This window comes from Electrophorus electricus, chromosome 1 (genome assembly GCF_013358815.1).
Source record: "Electrophorus electricus isolate fEleEle1 chromosome 1, fEleEle1.pri, whole genome shotgun sequence".
In the NCBI taxonomy this organism is placed as follows: Eukaryota; Metazoa; Chordata; class Actinopteri; order Gymnotiformes; family Gymnotidae; genus Electrophorus; species Electrophorus electricus.
Window position 1 is genome coordinate 10,034,852 of NC_049535.1, and position 27,724 is coordinate 10,062,575.

The window sequence follows — 27,724 nt, forward strand, 5'->3', positions numbered from 1 at the left end:
GAACAGGTAACTAACACATTACTAGCTGTTAAATTATATTTTTATACCATAAAGAGTTCGCGGAAAACGGAAGTGACGTTCTGTATTAAGGCCATAGGTCAAGACTGTAGCGTTAAATATTTATTGTTACACTAATATTTAGTGTTAGTGTAGCATTACCACAGTGAAACTACAGTAATGGCCGTATCCACTACAGTCAATACTTCTAATTATTGTTATCTTTTTAGTGTTATCTTTTACGTGTCGAAGTGAATCGGTCATTTCCGTCATGTCGTCGGAAGCACACGAAGAGCTGAATGCGCTGGTGCCGTCGGTTTAACCCCAGTGGTCTGGGCTAGGAGGCCAAACAGCGTCAAGGTAAGATGTAAGATTGAGTTTCTGGCATTACTGGCTCACAGCTGTTTTATGTTTGTAGTTACTATCTCACTTGAAAACTGCACGAATCATTAAAATATACGCAAAGTGGAATATAGAGAAACGCTGTATCTGTCCTTGGCTTGACCAGCGGTTAGCTTATTAGCTAGCTAACGCTAGATAATGTACACAGTAGCACAGAAAGACGTCAACACAATAGTACTTAGTCTTATGCAAATCTCTGTAGATGGTTTATTTTATTGGTTACCTATCCAGAATACCTTTTATTATAAACTATGTAGCTAGTAACATTAGACATAGACATGAACTCGTCGCAGTTTCTAGCTTCGATGCCATCTAATGTATAAATGTATAGTTTGTTAACATATTAGCTAGCCAGCTAACTGCCATAATAACTTGTCCTATACTAGCTACATTTAAATCGTTGTTAATTTGAATGGTCTGTGTATAGCTGTTCACCTTACAGTTCCTTTTATAACACGGTCATCCAATGATTCTAGACAATGTATTCATTCAAACAACAGCTATCTGATTACTTAGGAATAGATGTGACATGTACTGATATTGCCGTCCTTTCTTATTTGACAGTGTCATGTTGCGTTTACCCGCAGTCGGACGGGCCTTAGCTGGGGCGTCCCGCTCTAAAGTGTCCCTTGCCACCTCCAGCAATGGTAAACCTATTCACATCCCGCATTTTTAGCGGACACTGTCATAGCAGTTCCTGTTGTCACTGTATGCAGAAATTATACACACATTCCAGACAGGCAGCAGTTGTTTGTAGTCTCCAGAATACATACCATTATTGTGAAGGAAGAATTGCATTTTAATTTAGTTGGAGAATCTCATTGTCTTTGTCAATTAAGACAATAACTGTTTTTTGTTGTTGTTGTTGATTTACAGTAAGGACATCTGTCCGGGCCTTGAGTAATATGGTAGAGGTGTTTGTAGATGGCAAGCCTGTGATGGTTGAGCCAGGCACTACTGTACTGCAGGTGATGACTGAATGATCCCTGTACTTATTTTAAACATGAAACACTTGAACACTGAATAGGCTCCTACAAATAAACGCTCACAGCTGCTAACTCTGGTTTTACACAGGCTTGTGAGAAAGTTGGGGTGCAGATACCTCGTTTCTGCTATCACGAACGCCTGTCTGTGGCAGGAAACTGTCGCATGTGTTTGGTAGAGATTGAGCGAGCGCCAAAGGTAACTTGTTCCCCAAAGGAGCCTTATGTAACATTTCCAGTTGTGAGCCATGTTTGCTGAGCTTTTGCACTCATTTGTTTCCCTTTCAAGACATGACTGCAGATATGTGCATGCACCTGTTGCATAGTTTTAAATATAAACGTTACCATTTGGGATGTTCATGTTGAAATAGCAGCACTTATTTCCAGAAGGCTGTATTTTGGCAAGTTGGTGCATTTTAATGTACAGGGACTCTGGAACCTGTGTGCATTTACAATTTTATCAATATATTTCTTACATACCGTGCCCTTATTGCGCATCAAGATGATCAGCACCACAAAATATGGAAGAAAATTGTAGCTGGAACCCTGATGAAAGAAAATTGGCAAGATGTGCATAAAAAACAACAAAAGCAGAAAAATCAGTTCATATGTTTACAAGCACCCTAACTCGAGCTGCCTTTTGAAACATACCTCTGTTGTTTACCGGTAGCCTGTGGCGGCGTGTGCTATGCCTGTCATGAAAGGGTGGAATATTCTCACCAACTCTGAGAAGACGAGGAAGGCCAGGTATGCCAAATACTAGTTCATCTGTAACCCTTCAGCCCATGACAGGGGTTTGATTAGTGTACTGTCTTTTTCTTTTGGTAGGGAGGGAGTCATGGAGTTCCTTCTTGCCAATCACCCTCTTGACTGTCCAATCTGTGACCAGGGAGGAGAGTGTGACTTGCAGGTAGGAAGACTTTACAGGCTGCCACTGTCTTGGGGGTGTGGTCTTGGTTCATTTAGGCCCATCCCACTTTAACGATCTAGCAAACCTTTAAATATGCCTTATTAGTAGACTTTATTAGCTCACTCTACCAAAGGGGGGAAAAACCCAAAACACCCCAAACTGCTGTGTGATTGTAGGACCAGTCGTTAATGTTTGGCTCGGACAGAAGTCGGTTCACCGAAGGGAAGAGGGCGGTGGAGGACAAGAACATTGGCCCTCTCATCAAAACGATCATGACACGTTGCATTCAGTGCACACGTTGTGTCCGGTGAGAGAGCCCAGGGTTCCTTTTGATGGCTGTCACATTCAGTTTATTATGTGTTTACATAGTCATGTTGTTTTGTTTCAAGAATAAACAGGATCATTAGTCAGGTACTTGCTTTCTCCCATGTCCTAGATTACTTTTAATAATGAGCAAAAAGGAAAAATATAAGAAATGTGTATATAAACCTGAAAGGACTAGGACAGGCCCCTGTAGGTGTTTGATTATTATATTGTGTGTTCCAGCTTTGCTAGTGAGATTGCTGGGGTGCAGGATCTTGGCACCACAGGCCGTGGGAACAGCATGCAGATTGGCACTTACGTAGAGAAAATGTTCATGTCAGAGCTGTCGGGGAACGTGATTGATGTGTGTCCTGTGGGAGCACTGACATCCAAACCCTATGCTTTCACAGCCCGACCTTGGGAGACCAGGTAAGACCATGTGCTTGAATTAGCTTTTCAAAGAACAGCTTTATACAAGAGTATCCAGATTGTGATGGCTAACTCAGTAAGCCATGTGAGAGACCCAGGACCCTGGACATTTAGACTGTGCATGTACATTCTGGTAATAGGAAAACAGAATCTGTTGACGTGCTTGATGCAGTGGGATCTAATATAGTGGTGAGCACAAGAGGTGGGGAGGTAATGAGGGTTCTGCCTCGCCTCAATGAAGACGTCAATGAGGAGTGGATCTCCGACAAGACCAGGTGAGCTGGCAGCATGTCATGCTTATAAAATACTGCCTCATCTTTCACTCACATTTAATTCTGTAAGGACATCTGACCAGATGTTGAACTCTGAGTTTCGTGTTTTATGTAATGGCTCCAAAGACACCTTTGAAGTAGGTCCTATAAATTTATCACAACCCTATCCCTCTAAATTTACTGCTGGTCTCACGCTAACTCTCTGCTCTCACTCTTGCTCTTTCTTGCTCAGGTTTGCCTATGATGGGCTGAAGCGTCAGCGCCTCACCCAGCCCATGATGAAGGACGCCACTGGGCAGCTCGTGCCCACATTCTGGGAAGATGTCCTCACACATGTAGCTGGCGTGGTAAACGTGTTTCAACACCATGAGAAATATGTCTATGAAAACGTCTATTCAACTTTGTCATAATTAAGCATGAACACCTAGTACAAAAGTTACATAATTTCGTAGGTGTGTTGCATTAAATTATGCCCCAGGTAGTATAATATGTAAGAAAAGTGTTTGTGTGTGTGTGTGTGACTTGGTTTTCAGCTCCAGAGTGTCCAGGGGTCTGAGGTAGCAGCCATTGTCGGTGGGATGGCCGATGCGGAATCTCTGGTCGCCCTGAAGGACTTGTTGAACAAACTGGACAGTGAGTTGCTCTGCACAGAGGAGAGCTTCCCTGTGGCTGGTGCTGGGTGAGTTCTCTGATGCAGCAGCTATCTAAAACTGTTCTGGGATCAGTACCCCCTAGTCCTGTCCTGAGATACTCTCTGAAAATAAGCCCAGCTCTGCTTTTCGAGCATGACTGAAAGTCTAGGGACAATAGATGGCATCAGATACTCTTTTCTCTCCCTATCTTCACCCCCCTTCCTTCTACCCTTTCTAAAACTCTCCAGAACCGACCTACGCTCCAATTACCTGCTGAACACTCGTATTGCCGGCATCGAGGAATGTGACCTGCTGCTTCTGATCGGAACAAACCCCCGCTACGAGGCCCCACTTTTCAATGCACGCATCCGCAAGAGGTGGGTGTCTGTCAGCATAGTACCTGATACTTTAACTCATGATAATTTAACTCATCCTCATTTTCTGTTTGTAGTTGGCTACATAATGAGTTACAGGTTTCTTTGGTTGGTCATAAAGTGGATCTTAGCTACTCATACAACCACCTCGGCGATTCCACTCGAGTGCTTCAGGAAATTGCTGCTGGAACTCACCCTTACTGCCAGGTGATCTACATCTGTACCTCACATGTAGCACCCCTCCATCATAGCAGCCTCCACCTGATACCCCCCACAAACTGATCATATTATCTGAACTGTACCATCAGGACTAATTAAGCTACTTGTTTATCTACTAACATTCAGTACTGTAGCATACAAATACATTCCTTGTTAATCATGTTAACCATGGTTGACTAAGTCTGCAGTAGATACAGATGCCCTGTTCCCCTTCTGCCAGGTACTGGCCCAGGCCAAGCGGCCGGTGGTGGTGGTGGGAAGCTCGTGTCTGCAGAGGGCAGACAGTGGCGCCATCTTCAGTGCCGTGTCCATGATCGCTAAGAATGCCCGTATCACCAGCGGGGTGCAGGATGGGTGGAAAGTCCTGAATGTGTTACACAGGTGTGTCCAGCTCCCTGTTCTAACAAACACACTAAGTCATGTGGCCTGTGCTGAGCTCTGATGTGTTAAGGAGATGCTCAGATGTTGGTGGATAGATTATGTTTAATCTGTAAAATCTTAGGGCATTAACAGTTAAATTACTCCTCAGCCAGTCTGGTTTCACTACATTTGCTTTACAGTTAACTGGGTCAATTGTAAAGTAGCTAAACACTGAGTCTTTGTCGGTTGGAACACCTGTGTTGGGCAGTGGTAGTTCAGTGGTTAAGGTACTTGACTTGTAATTGGAAGATTGTGGGTTCAAGCCCCACCACTGCCAAGTTGCCACTGTTGGGCCCTTGAGCAAGGCCCTTAACCCTCAATTGCTCAAGTTGTACTCAGCCATAATTGTAAGTTGCTTTGGATAAAAAGTGTCAGGTAAATGCAACTTGGTTTAAATTTAGTCTAGAAATTGAAGAAATGTAACATTTTAAATTGTAAAAATAACCGTAAATTGTAGTTGGTTGATCTAGTGTGGTGTTTGGAAATGAGCGGTAAGATCTCTCCCTGCCTTGTCTGTGGGTGTTTGTCTTTTTACAGAGTGGCCAGTCAGGTAGCTGCTTTAGACCTTGGTTATAAACCTGGAATAGAAGCAATCAGGAAGAATCCTCCCAAAGTGCTGTTTCTGTTGGGAGCTGATGCAGGCTGCATTACCAGAACAGACCTGCCCAAAAACTGCTTCATAATCTACCAGGGTTAGTCTCCCTCTCACACAGACATAGATTACATCACCAAGATGGGCCTGCTCAAATAAACCTGGGTCAGTATCGCACAATCCTTGATATAGTAATACATAATACACTTTTACACATACTCTTATACCCAACTTGATATTACCTGTATCAAGTGCACCATAACCATTCTGGGTGCATGTTTTAGATGAATTGAGTAAAAACACTGATGGTAATGGAATGTTGCTCCCATGAAGGTCACCACGGTGATGTAGGAGCACCCATGGCTGACATCATCCTGCCAGGTGCAGCGTACACAGAGAAGAATGCCACATATGTGAACACGGAGGGACGGGCCCAACAAACGAGGGTTGCGGTCACCCCACCTGGCTCAGCGCGTGAGGACTGGGAGATCCTCCGGGCTATCTCTGAGGTACGTGCACATGCACATGTAATACGCACAGCTGCAAAATGTCTGTCCAGTGACTTCCAGACTACCAATGTAGCTTTTAGATCTCATGTATAATTACAGTCTTGGGGGCTGTTTATCATTTGAGGCCACTTTTACAGTTTGTACTGTTTGTGTGATGCGTGCCAGGTGGCTGGAGCACCTCTGCCCTATGACACATTAGAAGAGGTCAGGAAGAGACTGGCGGAAGTGGCCCCTAACCTGATACATTATGATGATGTAGAGGAGGCCAACTTCTTCCAGCAGGCCCATGAGCTCTCTAAGGTTGGTCTCGCTCTTTTTCTTCTATGCCTCTTCTCCTCTTGGTCTCAGATTTGGTCAAATATTTTTTCTTCTCCCAGGCTGTCAGCCAGTCACTGCTTGCAGACCCACTCATTCCCCCTCAGCTCTCCGTAAAAGACTTCTACATGACCGGTAAGGAACCTAACACTAACCCTAATCCTAATGTGACATTATCCCTAACCCTTGTGTATAATAATTTGTTATACACACACACACATGCACGCACGCATGCGCGCACACACCCTGGCCGATATACCACCACTGCGATATACCTAAGCAAATAGGTAAGTGCCTCCCATTGGATAATTACTGCATGGGTGATTGTTTCAGCTGGCAACAAGTTATTTAACCCTAACTGATGCAGTGAGTAGCTTCTCATTTGTTAAATAATCATGTCCAAAGGCACATCCTGTGGTTGTGGAAAAGATATTAATTTCAGAAGGGTCAAATTATTGGCATGCATCAAGCAGAGAATGCTAAAACTACTAAAATTGGGTTAAGAACTGTCCAACGCATTATTAAAAAGTGGAAGGACAGTGGGGAAACATCATCTTCGAGGAAGGAATGTGGTCGGGAACAGCGATCACTTAAACGTGGTGAAATCAAATCGTAGGAAAACAACAGTACAACTCGGGGATATGTTTAATAGTGAAAGTAAGAGCATTTCCACATGTACAATGCAAAAGGAACTCAAAGGACTGGAACTAAACAAGACCCACTGGTCAGTGAGGCTAACCAGCAAAAACGGCTTCAATTTGCTAGGGAGCATAAAGATTGGACTCTGGAGCAATGGAAGAAGGTCATGTGGTCTGATGAGTCCAGATTTAGCCTGTTTCAGAGTGATGGGCACATCAGGGTAAGAAGATGGGTGCATCACTTCAGCCACCTATCATGCCTAGTGCCTACCGTACAAGCCTGTGGGGGCAGTGCCATGATCTGGGGTTGTTGGTCAGGTCTAGGTTCAGCAATGTTATGTGGCCAAAGAATGAGGTCAGCTGACTACCTGAATATGACCAGGTTATTCCATCAATGGATTTTTTGTTCCCTGATGGCACAGGCATATTCCAAGATGACAATGCCAGGATTAATCGGGCTCAAATTATGAAAGAGTGGTTCAGGAAGAATGAGACATCATTTTCACACATGGATTGGCCACCAGAGTCCAGACCTGAACCCCATTGAGAATCTTTGGGATGTGCTGGGTGGGGGGAGGAATTAATGCAACTATGGACAGAAATAAATGTGACATAGCAGAAGCTTGTGGAAATGATGCCACAGTGAATAATCAAAGCTAATGGCGGTCCAACGAAACATTACTATGTGAGACCTTTTTCTTTGGAGGGAGGGAGGGAGAGAGAGAGCTTACCTCACCTCTATGAACTCATGCTTGTGTACAGGGGCAATGGGTCTACTTATACCAAACATTACTAAATATAGCTGCAAATATAGCTAACATTACTAACCATATTTAATGTTAAGACAGGTCAGGCTCAGTTGTTTCTGAAATAAATGGGCCAGAATTTGCCAGCCCCCTTTCTACCGCTTTCATTTCTGAAATCCTGATTATGGTTTCATTTTAACCAGGTCTGAATTCTAACTTTTTTCTAGTCAATAACAGAAATTATATGACAGATTAATTTGCAGGAGGATCAAACAACTTTTGTTTGTGAGGCAGGGGGTGGTCTGGGAATCAGAATACTAGGAAACAGAACTCCTCATGGAAAATAAATTACAGAGATAATAGTCTGATATTATTTATCACTATTATATCTCTCTATAGTTAACTGTATAACAGGGTATATTAACTAGAAACCAAAATCAATTGTTTTCTGAGGCTTTTGGAGGGTACCAGCTAGTCAGGTCCACCAATACACACGCACACTATACACACTACACGCCAACTCTACTGTACAGACTCACTCACTTACTACTCGCACTTTATTACCCGCTGCCTGGCACCTCTGCGTGTGCATGCGTCAGTTAATAACAATGACTTATTATTGTTGTTGTCATCTGCCTGACTGTGTGCAGTGTTTTGTTATAAGCCTCTGAAAGATGCTCTTTAATCTGTATTCCAGACTCCATCAGCAGAGCCTCCCAGACGATGGCCAAGTGTGTGAAAGCTGTGACCGAAGGTGCAGGGGCAGTAGAGGAGCCGGCTATCTGCTAACTTGCACCCTTACCTGCTCACTGTAGCTTGCTCCTGACACACACACACATATGTGTGTGTGTGTGTGTGTGCCTGTGTAAAGCAAGGTTTCTGTGTTACTTGCTCATTTCTGTAATTAGTCCTAAAAGGTTTGTTTCTCAGTAAACCATCTTAAAAGTTATGGTTTGGTTTATTTAAATACACCAATAAGAAGCTTGGAAAGATTTAATTCACACACTGAGATCAAAGCAGGACTGCATTGTTATTGAAAGCTCATATGATGAATAAAACTTTATTATACCTAATTGTTCCATGTCCCCTATATGTGCTGCCAAAACATTTGACAAGTTACAAAACGTTTACACTCGCATTTATCTGTCTAAAGAAAAAAGGGTCATTATAAGGTAATTATATTCTGGAGATTTCCTTTTTTTGTGTGTGTAAATGTCAAAATAGAAGTGGACATAGTGTATATTCTGTGTTTTTGTGCACTGTACAAAACACTTCAGTGGAACTAGTGCATCCTAAAAACATTCTCAGCAGACTTTTAAAAAAGCATATAATTAGGGGGAAGGGGGGGGTGTTTATAAAACATTTTGCTGTTCGTTTCCTTAATTTTTGACCATATAAACTATGCCACATATTCATGAGAAACTATCAATTAAGGACAATGCATTCATTTTAACTTAGCAGATTGTGAATAACGTTATCATTACAGGGAATGAAGGGGCATCCTGTTACATTTCACCTTTTACACTGAAACCTCTACTTTATACCGTCTTAAAATACACGTTGCCCTATTGAAAAGTAATTTAAGAATATGGGGAAACATTTGTCAGGAGACGGGGGTTTTGAGTCCCGCTGCCACGAAATTCAAGTTCATGATGTCACTCCAAATGAGACGTGGGAGGATGAAGCTGCCGGGAAAGACTTGAGGGAGATACCCTCAAAGTTAAAATCAATGACAGGGGCTCAAACAAATCAAAACTTATGCTAGCTCAATTATAATACCATGACCGTGAACTCTTCATTCAAGTTTAAGTGTTTTACTGAAAACGAGCAGCTTTAAAATTGCCGAACATACAAAGTTAAATTCCAAAATGGTTGCAGAGGTTGTTGTTGTACTGTAGGCTGTTGTCATGTCCCCCCAGTGCCTGTAGTAGTGCTGTAAGAGTCTCGGTGACTAAACCAACACCCTCTTCTCCATGTATACGGCTAGTTTTACTGAAATTACAGGCATCGAAATGCTTACGGGTTTCGTACAAAATTACATGCTTGAATTTAATTAAAATTATCGTAGGGTATACGCAGAAAATAAGAGTCGATATAACCCCGTTAAGTCTTAAGAGGCGTCGACCGTAGGAAAAGATCTATACTTATCTATCAGACGGTAGGCTAGCAGGCTAAGCTACCGTCAGGAGCAAGGGGCTCGCGAAGCACCGGACTCCGCTAAAGAGGAAGGCCACAAATCACGCGAGGCAGAGCGGTTGCTCAGTACCCGACTCGGGAGGATTTCAAAGGTTTCATAGGCCGACGGTAACTACGAATTTCGCTTTAAAACAACATATTTTACAGTAAAACATTCAGCTAACGTCACTGTAACACTAATTTTCTCAATAAAAATGTAAAAGAAAAACGTTTAATAAGCTATTTAAGGCGAATATAAACGCTTGAAATTTTAAACCGTTACGGTCATAAAACGATGTATTTTATTTGCTACGACACACGATTTTGCGTTTTTAAAACCCAGACAGTTGGATCGCAAAGAGTATTTGTCAAGATAGACGAAAAGCATATTTAGTTAAAACTTGTTAATATGTTTAAAATTGTACTTCTTGAACTCCACCTGTGTATCTATAGCCGTTATATAGTTTCCGCTCTGTTTTCCTTGTCATCAATAGCAAAATAAACGAACGGTTGGTGCGCGCGCGCTACGCGCGTCCTGCCTGTTCCCGGGCTCGTGAGTGAGTGATAATGCGCCCGCGGGGGAGATGGAGTGGTAGGCGGGAAGGTTGTCCACCGTCCCCTTGCGTTTTCTAAGTTGCTTTGCATGTCAAACGTATCAGTACTATATTCATACAGCTTGACTGCTGATTCTAGCGGTTCACCTGATAGAGTCTTGCCCAAAACGTTTGCTTTTATTAGTGTGAAGATTCAAACTGGGGCTGTTGAAGATACTGTTAGCCTAAACTAAGAATTTTCCTTATAAAACGTTGTTTTGCTTTTTTTGCTTTAATAGCGATCGAGATAGAACCACAGATGTATTGCAGATAATTTAGGGGTCGCTGCTGTCAGTTCTCCACAACTCTTCAGTACACTTGGACACGTAATTTTTTAGTAATGTTTGTAGCGCCCTTATAATTGGTCCAAGTTGTATGTAACCTTATCTTAGCAGTGGTAGTAACGCATTGTAACAGCTTATAACATTACATAAATGCTTAAAAATAACTGAGGAGCGCTAAAACATGTTTGTTGAGGTTAGACCAAAACTCATGTTTCCCATATTTAATGCAGAGATAAATTAGTTTTGTTGATGTGTGGCTGTGTGTTTTTGATTTTGGATTAGTATTGTTTTTGAATTTGTTTTTTTTTTAATGGTGTTTCCATTTTTTTTTGTTACCACTGACTAAATGTATGTGGCAGTTATATTACAAAACAGGATTTCTCAATTACCTGGCTAAGCTGATCCAAGTCAGCACTGTGGAACAGCCTTCCTCATGCTGTCACGAGACAAGATTGAAGAGTCTGAAAACCACACACTAGAATTACTACTAACATAATTAAAAAAAAAAAAAAATTAACAATAAAACAACTGTAGGTCCAGATCATTAGTTATCTAATGCCAGAGCACATACACAGTATCTTCTGTTGTTGGATGTGTGTTGCAATAATGAAGTATTTGTCTGTCAGCTGATGTTTCGGAGACTTCCAGCCCTGGGATGTATGAAGGGAAACACATCCACTATTCTGAGGTAGACCACAAGCCTCTGTGCTCATACAGTCCAAAGCTGTGTAAACAGAGGCGGCTTAACGGGTATGCTTTCTGCATCCGCCATGTCCTGGAGGACCGCACTGCCCCCTTCAGGCAGTGCGAATACGTAGCCAAGTACAACAGTCAACGCTGCACTAACCCCATCCCTAAGACCCAGGACCGCAGGTGAGCAAGCGCCTGTGTGCACCTGCGTGTAGCATGCTTCATGCAAGTGTAGTGACATGGTTGTGCTTAGGTGTAGCGTTCGCCCACTGGTGTTTTGTTTATTCCTTTCAGATTTTGCAGCAGTCACCTGCAAGTCATGGGTATCCTGCCTAAGAAGGAGAGGAAGAAGAAGCAAGATGCTCTTGAGTCTGTGGCCCTCAACATCACTGTGCCCTCCCTGGCTTTGAAGACACCCAACGGGCTTGAGCGTCTGACCCCGTCCTCACCTTCACCCCTGGCTTGCCTGCTGCCCCTGGCGCCCTACGCCTTCTGCAAGGGGGAAAAAGCAAAGAAAGATGGAAGTAGCCTTGGGAAGAGGCCACTGAGCCGCCCTGCTCCAAATCCCAGACAAAAACCTAAAGACCATGCCGCAGTCCCAGGGATCTCCCCTTTGTTCCCCTCCACCTGTCGCCTTCACCCTCCTCCTTCGCAGAATGGAGGACCTGGGCAGATGTCTGTGGGTCCCACCTCCTCTCCTGCACCCAACTCACAGCCCCCAAGACCCTTTCTGGGGCTGCAGGGCATGATGGCTCCTGCTCAGACTGCCCGCCACACCTTAACCAGGCCCATCGTCTCCAACCTCGAGCCGGAGAGGCTGTCGGAGCCTGTCCTCGCTAAAATAACTCTACCCACCACTCCAGGCACATGTGGGGAGCCAGTGATGGTGCCCTCGGATCCTGTACGACCGCCGGCTCATTGTCTCTTGCAGCTCCAGAGACTGATGGAGCAGCAGCGGAGAAAGCATGAAGATCTGAGCCCCAATTTAGGTCTGTGGCCACATCTTAAGTGACCACTTTGCAGTAGGGTTGTAGCAGCTATAAGCATTGTTAACATTGTTAACGGGCTTTATTGCAGGGCTGGATTGGTCAGAAGACAGTGAAGAGGATGATGAGAGCCTGGTGCAGAGAGTGGTATCATATCAGTATCAGAGCCTACAGGACAAGCAGTGTGAAAGGTATTTCATATCCCATCAGCAAACTAGTCCAAATGTTGCTTAAATTGATGTTTTTTTTTTGTTGTTGTTGTTATGTTTAATATTCACGTTTTCCTTGAATTCAAACTGAAGAGAAGGAGGTAATGAGACCTGCAGCTGATGTCTGATAATCATGTTTCATAATGGCCACGATGCCGTCATTTGATCTCCGATGAGAGATGTACATTGGAGCAAGTGTGAATGTTGGGTGATGCGTGGAGAAGGATCTTTGCTGTTGTGCTGTTGTGTTGGCAGCACTGGCGCTGGCATCTCTCGTGGGGAGCGTTTGGCGGGGCTGTGCTCCTACCTAAAGCACAGACACACGCACCTGTATAGAGAGGTGAGGGGCTACAGGAGGGCGAGGAGGGCTGACCACACTCTCCACAGGGCTCTGCTACAGGCTGCCACGCAGGACCCCGACCGTACTGCTCAGCTCATTCAAATGGGCCGGACTGAAGTTACAGCAACCTCTAGGTAAATCTGACAACACACACACACACACAAACACACACACATATGTCTCACATCATCACACTACATCAGTTTCTGTACATTTTTTTGTATGTTTGTTAAACACAGTCAGAGAATTCAAAAGTGTTTCCAGGAGCTGGATTTTTCTCATTTGTGTTTTTGCATGTTTTTAATATATCTACAGTTCTGCAGGGTCATGGACTGGAGTCTCACACTCAGGACTTTGCGTGGCCCAGGTTAATGGCAAAGCCTGCACTAACCAGTGCCTGCCTTTGACCAGACATTGCTTCCAGCGTATCCTGTCACAATCCTGTCCAATCTGATTTAGCGATTCATATAATAGTGTGTTGTGTTCTACACTGCAAATCATGAAGTATAAAATAAGATAATAAACCCCAAACAGTAAACATGTATAGGCCAGTGTAGACGAGTGAGTGTGTGTGCCAGGGCGTGTTGTATTCACTGTGTGGTATCCATGCGTTGTGCCCTTCATGGTGCCCCATAGACATTCTGCAGAGCGGCAACCAGCATCTCTTCTCTAGCTGCACGGCACGGTTTGCTGACGGTGCACAGTGCTCCATCCCCGTCCTCGACATCACGCACCAGACGCCACTCTGTGAGGAGCATGCCAAGAAAATGGTGCGTTGCCGTTCAGTTCACCTGACACTATAATAGATTAGAGATGATCAGATATTAGAGATGATATATTAGAGGAGATGAAGTGGAAGAGGATTTGCAGCCCATGTTTAGGCTTGGGTTATGGTTAGGCCCACTAAATTAGGGTTAGGGTTTAAGGGTTAGGCCCACTGAGTTAGGGTTAAGCCCACTAAATAAGGGTTAAGGTTTAAAGGTTAGGCCAACTGAGTTAGAGTTAGGGTTTTAGGGTTCGGTCCATTGAGTGGCTTCCGGCTGGGTGATTAGGGGCTGGTTGTGCATAATTTCCTGCCTCCGCCCTCAACCATTCGGCTTCTACTGTCTAAAACATCTTTTGGCCAGCACCTTGGCCATCTGCCCACTGATGTGAAGAGCTGATGGAGCAGTGGTGTGGTGTGGTGGATGTGGGGTGGTGTTTGTGTGGTGTGTGTGTGTGTGTGTGTAGTGGGTGTGTGGTGTAGTGGTGTGTGTGTGTGGTGTGTGCTTGGATATCAAACTTCAGCTCCTGGATCTTCATTCCTGCCCATTTACACTGGGAGTCTGGAGCTGTTCCATTCAAACAGCCGATCTGCTACAGTGGGATGAAGTGAGCTTCTTCTCACGTTTGTCTCTCCAGCCAACTCAGCTGAGATTTTCAACATACACTTCATCATTTGTCCTGTTGTTCCTTTTGTTTCCAGCAGAGTAGATAAAAAAACTCAAAGCTCAGAGAAGGTTGAAGACTGTCCTACTTCATAAATGAAGATGTCCTTTTGTGACTTGATGATAAAATATTTCAAATGATACCTATCACAACTTGTTTATATGTCTTTTATCTAAATTCTACAGTCCGACTTGGTGTCTAATGTGTACATTGTGAAACACATGGATATACCATTATGTCAGCACATGTTGTGTATGTGGACCTGGTTAAGTGGTTCTGTTGCTGTGGTTACTGTATGGGGTAAACATGTCTTCCCTGTGGCGTGCAGGATAACTTCCTTTGCGGAGACGTCCGTCGCAGGACGTACCACCGCCACCAGCAGCTGCAGCAGTGCCGGCGTCTGAAGAAGACCAAACTTCCCGCGCTCAGCAGAAAGCACAAGAAAAAGGGCCGAAGGGGAGCCATCTGTCGGCCCCAGAAGCCCATTCCCCCTGCGCTGCCTCAGGGCATCAAGGGAGTGCCGTCCATCCTGTGCCTGTCGACGCAACCCAAAGGCATCAGGTAAATTCCCTCTGTGTGTGTGTGTGGGTGTAGATGTTTCCGCGCATGTGTGTAGTCTGTGTGTCATGTTTCCTTTCTCATGGTCTCACTTAGGAGTCCCTTGACACCTGACCTGAGTGCTGATGAATTTCCCGATGACATCACTAGTGACATCAGCGATATTCCTCATGACCTGGAACTGAATCAGGAAGACTTCTCTGATGTCCTTCCACGATTCCCGGATGATCTGCAAGACTTTGATCTTTTTGAAGGTGACAAGCTCACTCTGAGGATCTAGAACAGAAAATGGACAAATAATTCTGATATGGACAAATAATACTGATTCAAGTAATTGTAAACCTATCCCATTTTATGCTGAAAGTTGACTTAACTTTAAATAAATAATAGATATGATCAGGAACAAAAACAAAGGTTATAGCTCACTGAAAAAGAAGACAAATTCTTGTAAAATTGTGGGACAAAAAATATAAATTTCAGTATTCTCAATATTTTCTTTTAAAGCGTTTCACAGCAACAGATTAACACTGTGTATCACTGTCCAGATTAACACAGTGTGTCACAGTCCAGAAACTGCACTGTAAATCCTTGGATTTACAGTACTATAGTAGGCTGCGAGGTTAGGTCTAGGATGGTCATACAGTTAGCATTTGCCATAATGAACTGTGTGTGTGTATGTGTGTTGGTCCTTGTGTATGTGTATGTGTGTGTCTGTGTGTGTGCGTGTTTGTGTTTGTTCACAGGTAAAACCAGTGAGCTCTTACCCACTTCTGAGGAAACTGAGGAGTTAGTGCGAGTACTACAGGCCATGGGCTCCTACCCAGAATCCCTTGCATGTTTGAGTGGCATGACTGAGTTAGGCCCAGTGGAGGGGTCAGACTGTCGTGGGATGGAGGGGTGTGTTGTGGACCTGCTTAGTGCCCGCCTGTCTGCTGAGACCCTGTCCAACTTGGAACTGGACCCCAGTCTCCTGCCTGCCACGGAGGACGCCTTTCCCCCTTCTCCGGCTTCTCCCCAGCCCCCTCTCACCCCCCCTTCCTCAGTTGGCTACATGGCTGATGGTTTGCCTCCACAGGTACAGCCCCCCTGCCACCTCCTACCCAAAACAGATAATCCCAGACAGGACCTGTTGCCCCTCACCCGGGATGAAGACATCTCCCATGGCTCCTGGGGTGTGCTCGCCCTGCCGATCAGTGACGTGTCCTCATTTCACAGTCTAATCACCTCGGACGGCCTGCTGATGTCCACAACCCTGGCCACGCCCCTGACTCCCACGCAATCAGCCCCATGCCAGCCACCTGCCACGCTCTCCAACCTTCCTGAGAGCAGCCTGACCATCCCAGCCACCGCACTATCATCCGCCTCCTCCTCTCCTTCTGCTCCCCGAGTGGACCTTTTGCGCCCCGGCCAGCTCAAACACCCACTCCCCCCTCTGCTGAACCACTGCAGGATCCCGGCCGACCTCCACCCTCACCTCAGTGCCCCAGCTCCCACGGTGGACCGGACCTGAGCCACCGTCGGGCGAGTGCACAGCCCCGGATGTCTCAGTATTCAGGGAGGTTTCTTTCTCTTTTTTTTTTTTAACAAACAAAACAAAAAACTTTCACAGATTCTTCTGTTTTGGCTTCTCTACCAATCATCTTCAGCGTTTTTAGACAGTTAGCAATAAAAATCTCCATGATAGTCACGTTTATTTTCTATGACGAACATAAACAGATTTTAGCCATGGAAACATACCACTCGTATGTGCATATTTAATATATTTATAGAGTAGTGATCTGCACAAATAGTTTTACTAATGAGTGAAAATGTGTGGTTACTGGTGGAGTTGTGGTTCCTTGTGTAGAAATGATGTTGAATGGTTAAATCACCCACGAACAAGATTCAGGGAAACAGGCCACAGATGTATCATTTATCCTTCTCTCTTATCCCCTAATGATTAAACTGGTGGTATTGGCAGATGATGATTGTGCTTTTAGTAGCCTTTAGGCAACGGGTTTCTGCTTTTAATGTGAGTGCCATGCAAGCTATGTAAGTTTCAAAATCAATGTAGTGCAAATTAATAAACATTTACACATGCTGGTGTCATGTAGAGAATAGCTATAAATATGCTTGAAATGTCATGATCATCAATGTCACGTACTGTCGAAGTAATGTAACACTGATGTCAAGATTCCATATCTTTTTGTTGTAGCTTTTGGCATAAGCTTTCATGTTTGTGGTTTAAGTTACTGAAGGCACAGCTCGTGTTCGAGTGTTCTGAGCAGCTCAGTAACCCTCCATGCTAACGTGGTAGTCGATCTGAGAATGCTCAGTCATGCTCTACAGAGCTCTCTGCGACTGGTTTTGATGCCTAATCTACACACAGCTCTGTTTCACACATTGGATGAATATCTGTTTTCAGTTTAAAGTTTGTCTTGAGCACAAAGAGAGAAAACAGGACAGTAAAGTAGAATGTGTGTCAACAGCGCTGCGCTCGTCAGCGTGTGTAACGATATGCTATCCTTACGAAGAGAGAGAAGCTGGTATAGATTTCATTTTATTCTTGTATTCAGTGAATGTATTGAACCTCCAAAAGATTTGTTTATTATAACCCAATACAATTTAACAGTACTCTGCTGAAAGGTATTTCTATGTAATGACATGTTTACTTTTTGTTACTAAAGTGTGTGGATGTGGGTATGTGGTAAACACACGTATGATAAATGATCTTTTTTGTTTGTTTTTGTTTTATTTGAAACAGGTAAATTAAATCTGCTATAAGCACAGATGACTGTGGGATTTTTTTTTTTTCGGATAATGAACACTGGAGCACACTGTATTAATTACTCACCACAACATTTACAAACTGTATTCATGGGTGCAGATCAAACCAATGTAAAAAGAAAAATAACTTTAGTTGTGATTAAAGTCAGAAAGTTTATGCTGGCGAGAAAGAAACAGCCTCTGGACCCCCCTGAAAGAACTTCACTGAATTTATGTGACTGTTTGATGTTTTACAAGATACACACAGCAGAGGGCGTCAGCGCAATTGGAAAATAATCGGTTTAAAACTGTTCCAGCCTCCTACAGTAGACTTATGGACAACTTTTGATGCGGCAAATCAGTACATTGTTAAAATCTTATGGAGAGAAAGACGATGGAAGAAAAACCTATTTAAAAATAACATGTAGCTATAGGCTACTTCCACAGTGGACTAGCTTGAACCTAAACACTCGTGTGGGTGTGATGAAGGGTTGTGTTTACATAAGTAATAATACTCTGTTTACAGCAAAGCCTGCAGGAGCCATGATAATGACAGTAATGATACAAAGTTGTTTTTCCTCATTTCTGCAATAGGAGAGCTACCACCAGGGCACTCCCTCACTCGCTCACTGGCTCTGCGTTACCTAGCAACATTCTCTTGTACTGTGCCCACTCATGCTCTCTCTGAGTGCCTGGCTCCAACTCTGCTGCTGTTGCTATTTCTGTGTGGCGCTGCAGTCATCGTCTCTGCTAAAACATTCATGCCACGGCCATTTCCATTTTCACATGTGGCGGATTGCAAAGCAATGAGCATTTTTGTTTGGGAGGATAAAAAGGATCATCTTCTGACAAATGGTGCATCAGTCTTGACTGACTGGTTAGTTACTCAAGGGTAACTTGACTTACGTTGATGTAATGGATGTGATAAAACCCTGTGCTACCATAGCCAAAGTGTTCCCACCTAAGCAAATGTTAACATGTTCACATAGTAAAAATACAAGGCTGTGCTTGAGGAAGAGAAACAGTATATGTGGTAATAGACCTAGATAACACCTGGATAAGTTGTTGATCTTAACTGTTCCAGATGTCACATGGCAAAGTAAGCACCCCTGTGATTGTACGTGAACAGGTCGTCCAAACACAGTTGTGTAAGGTATTGGTGTTGCTTCCAACCCAACATTTCCCACAGCAGCTCTAGCAGTGCCAGGACAGAGAGGTAAATGTTCAAATGGAGATTTTTCAAGCTGCTTCAGAATTTGTATCCACACTTTTACTGATATGTTATATTTGCCAAGAATATACTTATGGCTATGACATTATTTTACACCGTAGACAAGTGTCACCGAAAGCTCCTGCACGTTTCCTTGTTTCTAGCAGGATGCCTGAATAATCCCTGTTCTGTCTCACTCCTCGGACTGTTTCTTCTGCATGCTGTGATGGTTTCAGAGGCTGGAAGGGAATGACCCTGTGAGTCTAGATCAAGTCTATCCCAAAAGCCGCTGCTATAGGCTAGTGGTACAAACTGAAGAGGACAAAGCCTGGCTGTATAAATTCCTGAAGGCCCATAAAGTGTTTGTTTGCTTTTTTAAATTCTCACTCTCAGACAGGAAGTGCCCCATTTCTGAAAGGAAAGTCCATACTATTACTCTGTTCTCTGTCTACATACCTGCTGCCCTCCACAATATATCTTGGCCAACTGTGTATAAACCTTGGAAATGCCATGTTCAACAGTGGCCTCAGCCTATGCAATTGTCTTTTTATATTATTTAATTTCAACACGATTTATTTATAATTTACAAAATTAAAGGGAAAGTCCTACCTTAAATTAAATTCTGTAAGAAAGCCACAATACATTTGTTTATGTGTATGTGGGTAGCTCATTTACATGATAAATCAAAGCAATTGCTGATTGCTCTTGTTCAGTTTGTGTACATCCAGTTGTGTTTGAAATTTGGACATCCATTGTCCCTCATAAATTTGTTGGCTACTGGCAAGTGATTTTCATCTAGAAACATATTTTCAAAGGAGCTTCCAGATGCAAATGGCTGACTAGAGGGTTTTATATAAATATGAGGTGGTTGTAAACTTTAAATTTGTAAATTTTAGACTAAAATATGCTTAAACTTTTAATCGAAGATAAAAAATTGAGACTTTGCCAGATACTCACCAAGAATAATGAGATTGTTCATGTACATAATTAGATTATTAAGACATTGTGTATTAATCACAGGTGAAGCATGAGTCCAAAACTAATACGTTCTTTATTCAAAGAACAAATGAACAAAAATGAGCAATAAAACCACAAAAGAACCAGAATATGAAGGTAATTATGTCGCTCAATTGGAGAACTTGTCTGAAAACTTGTAATATAAAATGTAATTGTAATTTTAATGTGAGAACTTGTCAACTAAAATTTGTGCTCATATTTATGACGTGAGAATCCATAGAATAAAAATCTGATTTATAAAGAGGTTATTATTTATCTTCTTTGTAAATTACTAGCAATGCTAAGCTTGCCCAGACTGGTTATAATAGAGTAGTAATTCTGAATGGTAGCTAGCCAGCTAGCAAAGATAACTACCTAAATAACTATCTCAGTGATCACCAACTCTGTTCTTAACAATCAGCCTTTCTGCAGCCTTTCCCAACCCACAAGTGGGTCAGATCATTTTTTTACTAGTAAGAATTAAATTTTTGCTATCAAAAATGTGTGAAGGTATGAATGGTGCTTCAGACATCAGTATCTGTGATGTAGTGGTAGTTGGGGTGCATGAGGACTCTTGGGAACTGGAGTTTTGTGTTTTGGAGTTTTGATGTATTTTGGGTATTTTGATGTATTTTGACTGGAGATGTGTTTTGGAGTTTTGATGTGTGTCACAAATGCTATCACACAGATATGTTTGGATCCAAATCCGAAAGTTTTTATTAGGTTCACAATACAGATAAGGAGTAATTTGTAGTTGTAGTTCATAGGAGTAGATCGGTGTTAGTAACCAGGAGATCACAATGCAGAGAATAGTAAGTCAAGTGCAGGGTCAGAACCGGTAGGCTGTGGGCTGGGAGTGAGGCGTAGTCTGGGTAAGGAACAGAGGTTGGTAGCCAGAGAAATCAACAGGAGAAGAGAATGATTGGTATGCATACTAGGACGGCAATACTTTACAAACAGGTCTGGGAGATGGGAGTCTATAAGGAAACAGATAGAGATAAACAGGTGTTGCTCATTGGTACTCAGGGGAAAGTGATCTAGGTCTGGGTGTGGTAAACCTAGTGGGCTGGGCAGAATTCCTAACAATGTGTTTTGGGACTGTTGCCTGAATGCAGGGCTACTCCTATGATGTCGCATGTCATGGTGTGACAGCACCCCCATCCTTCCCCCAGGATGCCCAGGATAGTGTGAGGCTGGCTGCTCAGGGTGAAGATGATCACCTCTTGATCAGAAATCCAGCTTCACTCAGGACTGCAGCTCTCCCTGTCCATCAAGTAGAGCATCCATCTCTTCATATTTTTTTTTAAAGTCTAGCAGGGGATGGACTGTGTTCACCGCCCATGTCTAGTGGAGGAGAAGGTGAGTCCAGAGGGAGCAGGACCTCCATCGAAAATGGGAGAATATTGGTTTTATGCTCAGAGTGCAGCAGATCAGCGACTATATATACCTGTACTATATACAGGTATGAGGGGCCGTGGTTTCTGGAGTGGGCAGTGGTAGCAACATTGCTACAGGTCGTGGGCATGGTACCTTGTTGGTGGCACAAATTGAACAGGGTTTTGCAAGAGAGACAACAAACTTATACATAAAGAGTCAGCAGTTCCACCATCTTGCTATACTTTGACTGGTTTTTGTGGAACCTAGGCAATGAGTACTCTACCAGGATGATTATTATGTCCCAGGTATTGGTTCTTAGAAAGCAGAAACAGGGAGAATTTGTTTTTCTTCATGGGCCGCAATGGAATCCAGGCTAAACTGATGGGAAAGCACATCTGCTTAAGTGTTCTTTGACTCTAGTCAGCAAGTAATAGTAAACTGAAACCTACTGAAAAAGAGAGAGAACGTAGCCTTTTCACCATCTGTAGAAAGGGGAACTGGCCTTTCCAAAATCAATCAGCACTGAAAAAGAAAGGGGCCTCTGAGTCCATGATGTCAGCAGTGATTGAGAAGGTGAGTAACTGCTCACGCTGCTCACCTCCACTCGGGATTCGGCACCTTTACTGACCGACAGCTGCTGTCTGCTAGACTAGAGGAGTGACGGGTCAGCTGTGGTCTGCAGCTCTGCAGTATGCTGAAGGCCACTTGTACAGGATCAAGCGTCTATCTTGATTTTAGGCACAAGACAACACACACTGAACGAGAAAGCCCTTGCATTCACTGGGCTCTCTGTTTTACATCTTAGATGCTGTCAGCTGGTGAAATGGGGATGCGCGAGACAGATGAAGGAGACCATGATGAAGAGGTTGTTGCGGTAAACACCAGCAAACAGGTAAACACCACCTAGCAGGTAAACACCTCCAAGCAGGTAGTATCATCCAGGAATGATTGCTGCTGTCTTCCTATCAACTTGCCCTGTATGAAAAAAAGACAAGAGCAAATCCCACCTGAAAAGGTTTCAAACTGAGAAGATAATGAAGAGAGAGATAACAGAGATGACAGTGAATAACAGACATGACAATGAATGACAGAGATGACAGTAAATAACTATTACAGGGTGTGTCTGTGATATGAAGCAATAGTCAGTGTTCAGGAGAACTCTTGGGAACTGGAGTCATGAGTGTGTCTTTGATTGTAGCGGAAAAGTTGCCTGGGCTCCTTCTATTGTGGCGTGATTTATGGTCAGGGTTATGGCTGTTAGGTTTGTTAATCCTCCACCACCATTAAGAGTCTGTAGTAGACTGCATAAAAGTGCTTTTTATTCGATGAAATGTTGACACAAACACGAGTGCCAGTTATTACTGCATGAAACACTTTTAGTTTATGCTTTGTCCCTTGCAGTCCATCTCAATGAGGTGGCCTGCAAAAAAAAGCAGTGACGAGTAAAATAACCACTCTAACCTTAACTAACCCTAACCCTAATTAATCCTAACCCTAACTAACCGTAATGCAAACCACCTTAACCCAAACCCCAACTAACCCTAACCCTAACTAACGGTAATGCAAACCACCCTAACCCAAACCCCAACTAACCCTAACCCTAACTAACCGTAATGCAAACCACCCTAACCCAAACCCCAACTAACCTTAACCCTAACTAACCCTAATGCAAACTACCCTAACCCAAACCCCAACTAACCCTAACCCTAACTAACCGTAATGCAAACCACCCTAACCCAAACCCCAACTAACCCTAACCCTAACTAACCGTAATGCAAACCACCCTAACCCAAACCCCAACTAACCCTAACCCTAACTAACCGTAATGCAAACCACCCTAACCCAAACCCCAACTAACCCTAACCCTAACTAACTGTAATGCAAACTACCCTAACCCAAACCCCAACTAACCCTAACCGTAATGCAAACCACCCTATCCCAAACCCCAACTAACCCTAACACTAACTAACCCTAATGCAAACTACCCTAACCCAAACCCCAACTAACCCTATCTAACCGTAATGCAAACCACCCTAACCCAAACCCCAACTAACCCTAACCCTAACTAACCGTAATGCAAACCACCTTAACCCAAACCCCAACTAACCCTAACCCTAACTAACCCTAATGCAAACCACCCTAACCCAAACCCCAACTAACCCTAACTAACCGTAATGCAAACCACCCTAACCCAAACCCCAACTAACCCTAACCCTAACTAACCCTAATGCAAACCACCCTAACCCAAACCCCAACTAACCCTAACCCTAACTAACCCTAATGCACACCACCCTAACCCAAACCCCAACTAACCTTAACCCTAACTAACCCTAATGCAAACTACCCTAACCCAAACCCCAACTAACCCTAACCCTAACTAACCGTAATGCAAACCACCCTAACCCAAACCCCAACTAACCCTAACACTAACTAACCCTAATGCAAACTACCCTAACCCAAACCCCAACTAACCCTATCTAACCGTAATGCAAACCACCCTAACCCAAACCCCAACTAATCCTAACCCTAACTAACCCTAATGCAAACCACCCTAACCCAAACCCCAACTAACCCTAACCCTAACTAACCGTAATGCAAACCACCCTAACCCAAACCCCAACTAACCCTAACTAACCCTAATGCACACCACCCTAACCCAAACCCCAACTAACCCTAACCCTAACTAACTGTAATGCAAACCACCCTAAACCAAACCCAAACCCCAACTAACCCTAACCCTAACTAACCCTAATGCAAACTACCCTAACCCAAACCCCAACTAACCCTAACCCTAACTAACCGTAATGCAAACCACCCTAACCCAAACCCCAACTAACCCTAACCCAAACTAACCGTAATGCAAACCACCCTAACCCAAACCCCAACTAACCCTAACCCTAACTAACCCTAATGCAAACTACCCTAACCCAAACCCCAACTAACCCTAACCCTAACTAACCCTAATGCAAACTACCCTAACCCAAACCTAAACCCTAACTAATCATAACCCAAACCATCCTATCTCTAATCCTAGCCCAAACCACCATAACCTTAACCTGAACAACTATAACCCTAACCTGAACAACTTTTCTGTTTGATCAGAGGTAGTATTAGTAGCAGACACGGCTCGCTAGATGGCAAAGATGTACATGTACATGTGTAAAGATGTGCATATTAGATTCCAGAATGCAATGCAGAAGATTTAACAATTATATAAAAGTCTGGACAGCAGCAATTATGCGGAATTGCTGCTGACTTGTTTTCCTGTCACATATGGTACTCTGAAATGCTGCATAAACCTCTGACTGAAGCATCTAAAATGGCAATAACAATTGCCTTAGCATTACTGAATTTATATGTCACACATGGTTAGCAGTCAGTGAGTTATAAGTGCACTATGTGTTACTGAGTCATGATCATTGTGTGTTTTTCTGGTAATGGGCATGGAATGCAACAGCAAATATTTTCCAAATAAACCAAGGAGTATGAGAAAGCAGCTGATGAGACACTTCTTCTGAGAAACATATTTATTATTTATTTATTATTTATTTATTACTTATATTTATATTTCTCAAGATGAGACTTGGCTTTCACTCATTTGTAATAAATGAGTCAGGCCCAGTCTAGTGCAAAGCAGTGCTTATATAGGGGCTGTGATTTAATTTTCGTTTGAAAGCAGAAATGCTTCATTAAGAGCTCATTAACGGCTCAGTGACAGGATATTAACTTAGCTAGCATGTGATTAAGTCAATAAGTATTAAATTCAGGGAATTGAGCACAAAGCTTAGATTGGGAGTGATGGCTTGAAATTTCCATGAGGAGTTCAACCGGAAAGAGAAATGATGGCCTTCAACTGACCTTCATCTGTTACTTCAGTTTCTGACATTTTGTGACAAGATGATTTTCTCTTTCTCTGAAAGTCTCCTTCACTTTACATCTCATATCCCTCTCTCTATTCCATTTCTCTTTCTCTCTCTCTCTCACACACACAAACTCACTCACTCACTCTCTCTCTCTCTCACACACACACACACACACACACACACACACACACACACACACACACACACAGACACACACACACACATAGAGGCATTTTCATAATTAACTTCCTGCTGATAAAAACTCAGGATATAGGCCTCCTGTGGAGAGTTAATACTTTAATACATATAGGGGTTCGCTCCATGGCATCTATTTAACATTGAAACCTTAAAATATAATTTATTTCATACAATTCTTATGAACATCTCTCTGAAATAATTAATGTCTCATCCCTAAGTAGTCCAGTTGTGGACAGGATGAGAAAAATGGAAATTGCTGTCTTAGCCTGACTTTCCTGCATGCGCTGTTTTACAGATGGACTGTTAAATTGTATTTTTAACAAAATGTGGAATGCTTCTTAATAATGCAGTAAAGCCTGTATTATTAAGAAGATAATGATAATATTTTGAAAATACTTAGTCATTCATAGTACAGTCTAAACTTACATACCTTTTTGGCTCTTAATAAAAGCCTTTTGTGGCATAATGCAGTTCTATATTAGATAACCTTTTTGCTTTAGAATAATGAGAGGACCATAATGGTATATGGAAAAGGTAAGAGACCCTTCCAAAACAATGCAGGGATAGTATGAAAAATATTACCGAAGTCAGAAAACAGCCAATCATCACATCGGCTACATAGACGATATTGCCGATATTGGTAATACCGAAAACAGCCGATCATCACATTGGCTGTCGAAAACAGCACAATCATCACATCGGCTATGTCGAAAACAGCCAATCATCACATCGGCAATGTCAAAATAGCCAATCATCATATCGGTAATGTTGAATCATATTTACACTGTGGAGCTCCACCAGTATTGATGAGCACATCATTGGTCCTGTAGAGCACCAACACTCAGACTGGTGCTCATAAACCTGGCATATCATTCTGTCCTTATTACAAAATACTTTTACTGTAATGGTTATAAACTATGCAAATGAGTACATTCATTGTAATGTTTATAAACTATGCAAATTAGCACATTCACTGTAATGTTTATAAACTATGCAAAATAGCACATTCACTTTTGGCTAGAAGTCAATCTGAGTGTATTGAGATGAAAAGAAATCTTGCAAATATGACCGAAGGTTAACAAACTACAGCCACAAGACCGTGTAACCAAATGTATCAATTATTGCTTCAGTTGTCAAACACAAAACCTAAACAATTCCATTACGAGGTTATAAGATTTTTAAAAAGTAGGTGTAAGACCACTAAACACAATCATATGGCGCTTTGCCCCTTTGAGAGTTCCATTTGCCTGAGCGAATATGTCAGTCCATCAGGACAAATAAAAACATCTCACCTCCCCACGCTATATCACACTGTTTACATCTCACCTCCCTGTACTCTATCACACAGGTAACATCTCACCTCCCTGTGCTCTATCACACAGTTTACATCTCACCTCCCTGTGCTCTATCACACAGTTTACATCTCACCTCCCTGTGCTCTATCACACAGTTTACATCTCAACTCCCTGTGTTCTATCACACAGTTTACATCTCACCTCCCTGTACTCTGACACACAGTTAACATCTAACCTCCCTGTGCTCTGTCACACAGTTAACATCTCACCTCCCTGTGCTCTATCATGTAGTTAACAGGAAAAAAAAGATTATTGACCAGACATCATATTACCCTAACCCTAACGGTTCCTAAGCCTATCAATCCATAACCTTAACCCAGTTAATTAAGTTATTTTGGTTAAGTTGACATCATCTGGTTTTGGTTATGAAACGATAAAAGGATAAACATGCAATTGAAGGAAAACGTGGATGAGGCAAAGAGCTAAAGGGTACCAGCTGACACAGATGTCTAATACTGCTCTACCTTCACTTTTCTACCCTTACTGCTCTACTCTTACTGTTCTACCTTCACTGCTCTACGCTTACTGCTCTAGGCTCACTACTCTACCCTTACTGCTCTACACTTACTGCTCTACCTTCACAACTCTACCCTTACTGCTCTACCCTTACTGCTCTATCTTCACTGCTCTATCTTTACCCTATTGCATACTTTAAGACAGAGAATGTCGGCCTGGACACACTGTGAACACAGACCGAACAGATTGAACAGAGTTAATTCAGGCAGAAAAGAAGCCACTCAATTTTCCATTTCTTCAACAATCAAGAATATTTTAACATTTGTGCTGTGAACTGTTGCTTGTCAAATCTCTAATTCACTTTGATAACAATATCTAGATGTTTTAACATATTACAGAAACATATATTTAACATATATTAAACATATATTAAACATATATTTAACATATATTAAACATATATTTAACATTGTTAAGAATAGTAAACCTCCCAAGAAGTGTGGAGAGACTATAAGCTGAG

The 27,724-nt window shown here is 42.8% G+C and overlaps 2 protein-coding genes across 3 annotated transcripts; both read left to right on the plus strand.

The window, feature by feature from the left end:
- Positions 1–135: 135 nt before the first annotated feature.
- On the plus strand, positions 136–8,814 carry ndufs1 (NADH:ubiquinone oxidoreductase core subunit S1). Its single transcript, XM_027004688.2, has 19 exons — positions 136–357; positions 964–1,046; positions 1,276–1,367; positions 1,474–1,581; positions 2,053–2,129; positions 2,211–2,292; positions 2,469–2,599; positions 2,839–3,024; positions 3,165–3,299; positions 3,529–3,643; positions 3,830–3,975; positions 4,177–4,305; positions 4,380–4,509; positions 4,742–4,902; positions 5,479–5,633; positions 5,867–6,042; positions 6,208–6,342; positions 6,420–6,492; positions 8,439–8,814. The coding sequence occupies exons 2-19, from the start codon at positions 968–970 to the stop codon at positions 8,528–8,530; spliced, it is 2,202 nt and encodes a 733-aa protein (XP_026860489.2). The 5' UTR covers positions 136–357; positions 964–967; the 3' UTR covers positions 8,531–8,814.
- On the plus strand, positions 8,812–17,772 carry ino80db (INO80 complex subunit Db). 2 transcript variants are annotated; one of them, XM_027004687.2, is made up of 10 exons: positions 8,812–10,045; positions 11,420–11,666; positions 11,778–12,472; positions 12,561–12,660; positions 12,934–13,152; positions 13,334–13,443; positions 13,655–13,788; positions 14,775–15,007; positions 15,101–15,258; positions 15,748–17,772. In XM_027004687.2, the coding sequence occupies exons 2-10, from the start codon at positions 11,449–11,451 to the stop codon at positions 16,512–16,514; spliced, it is 2,634 nt and encodes an 877-aa protein (XP_026860488.2). In that variant the 5' UTR covers positions 8,812–10,045; positions 11,420–11,448; the 3' UTR covers positions 16,515–17,772. The 2 variants fall into 2 exon arrangements, with proteins under 2 accessions (XP_026860488.2, XP_035383614.1); XM_035527721.1 differs by lacking the exon at positions 8,812–10,045 and having other exon boundaries at positions 10,052–11,666.
- Positions 17,773–27,724: the final 9,952 nt, after the last annotated feature.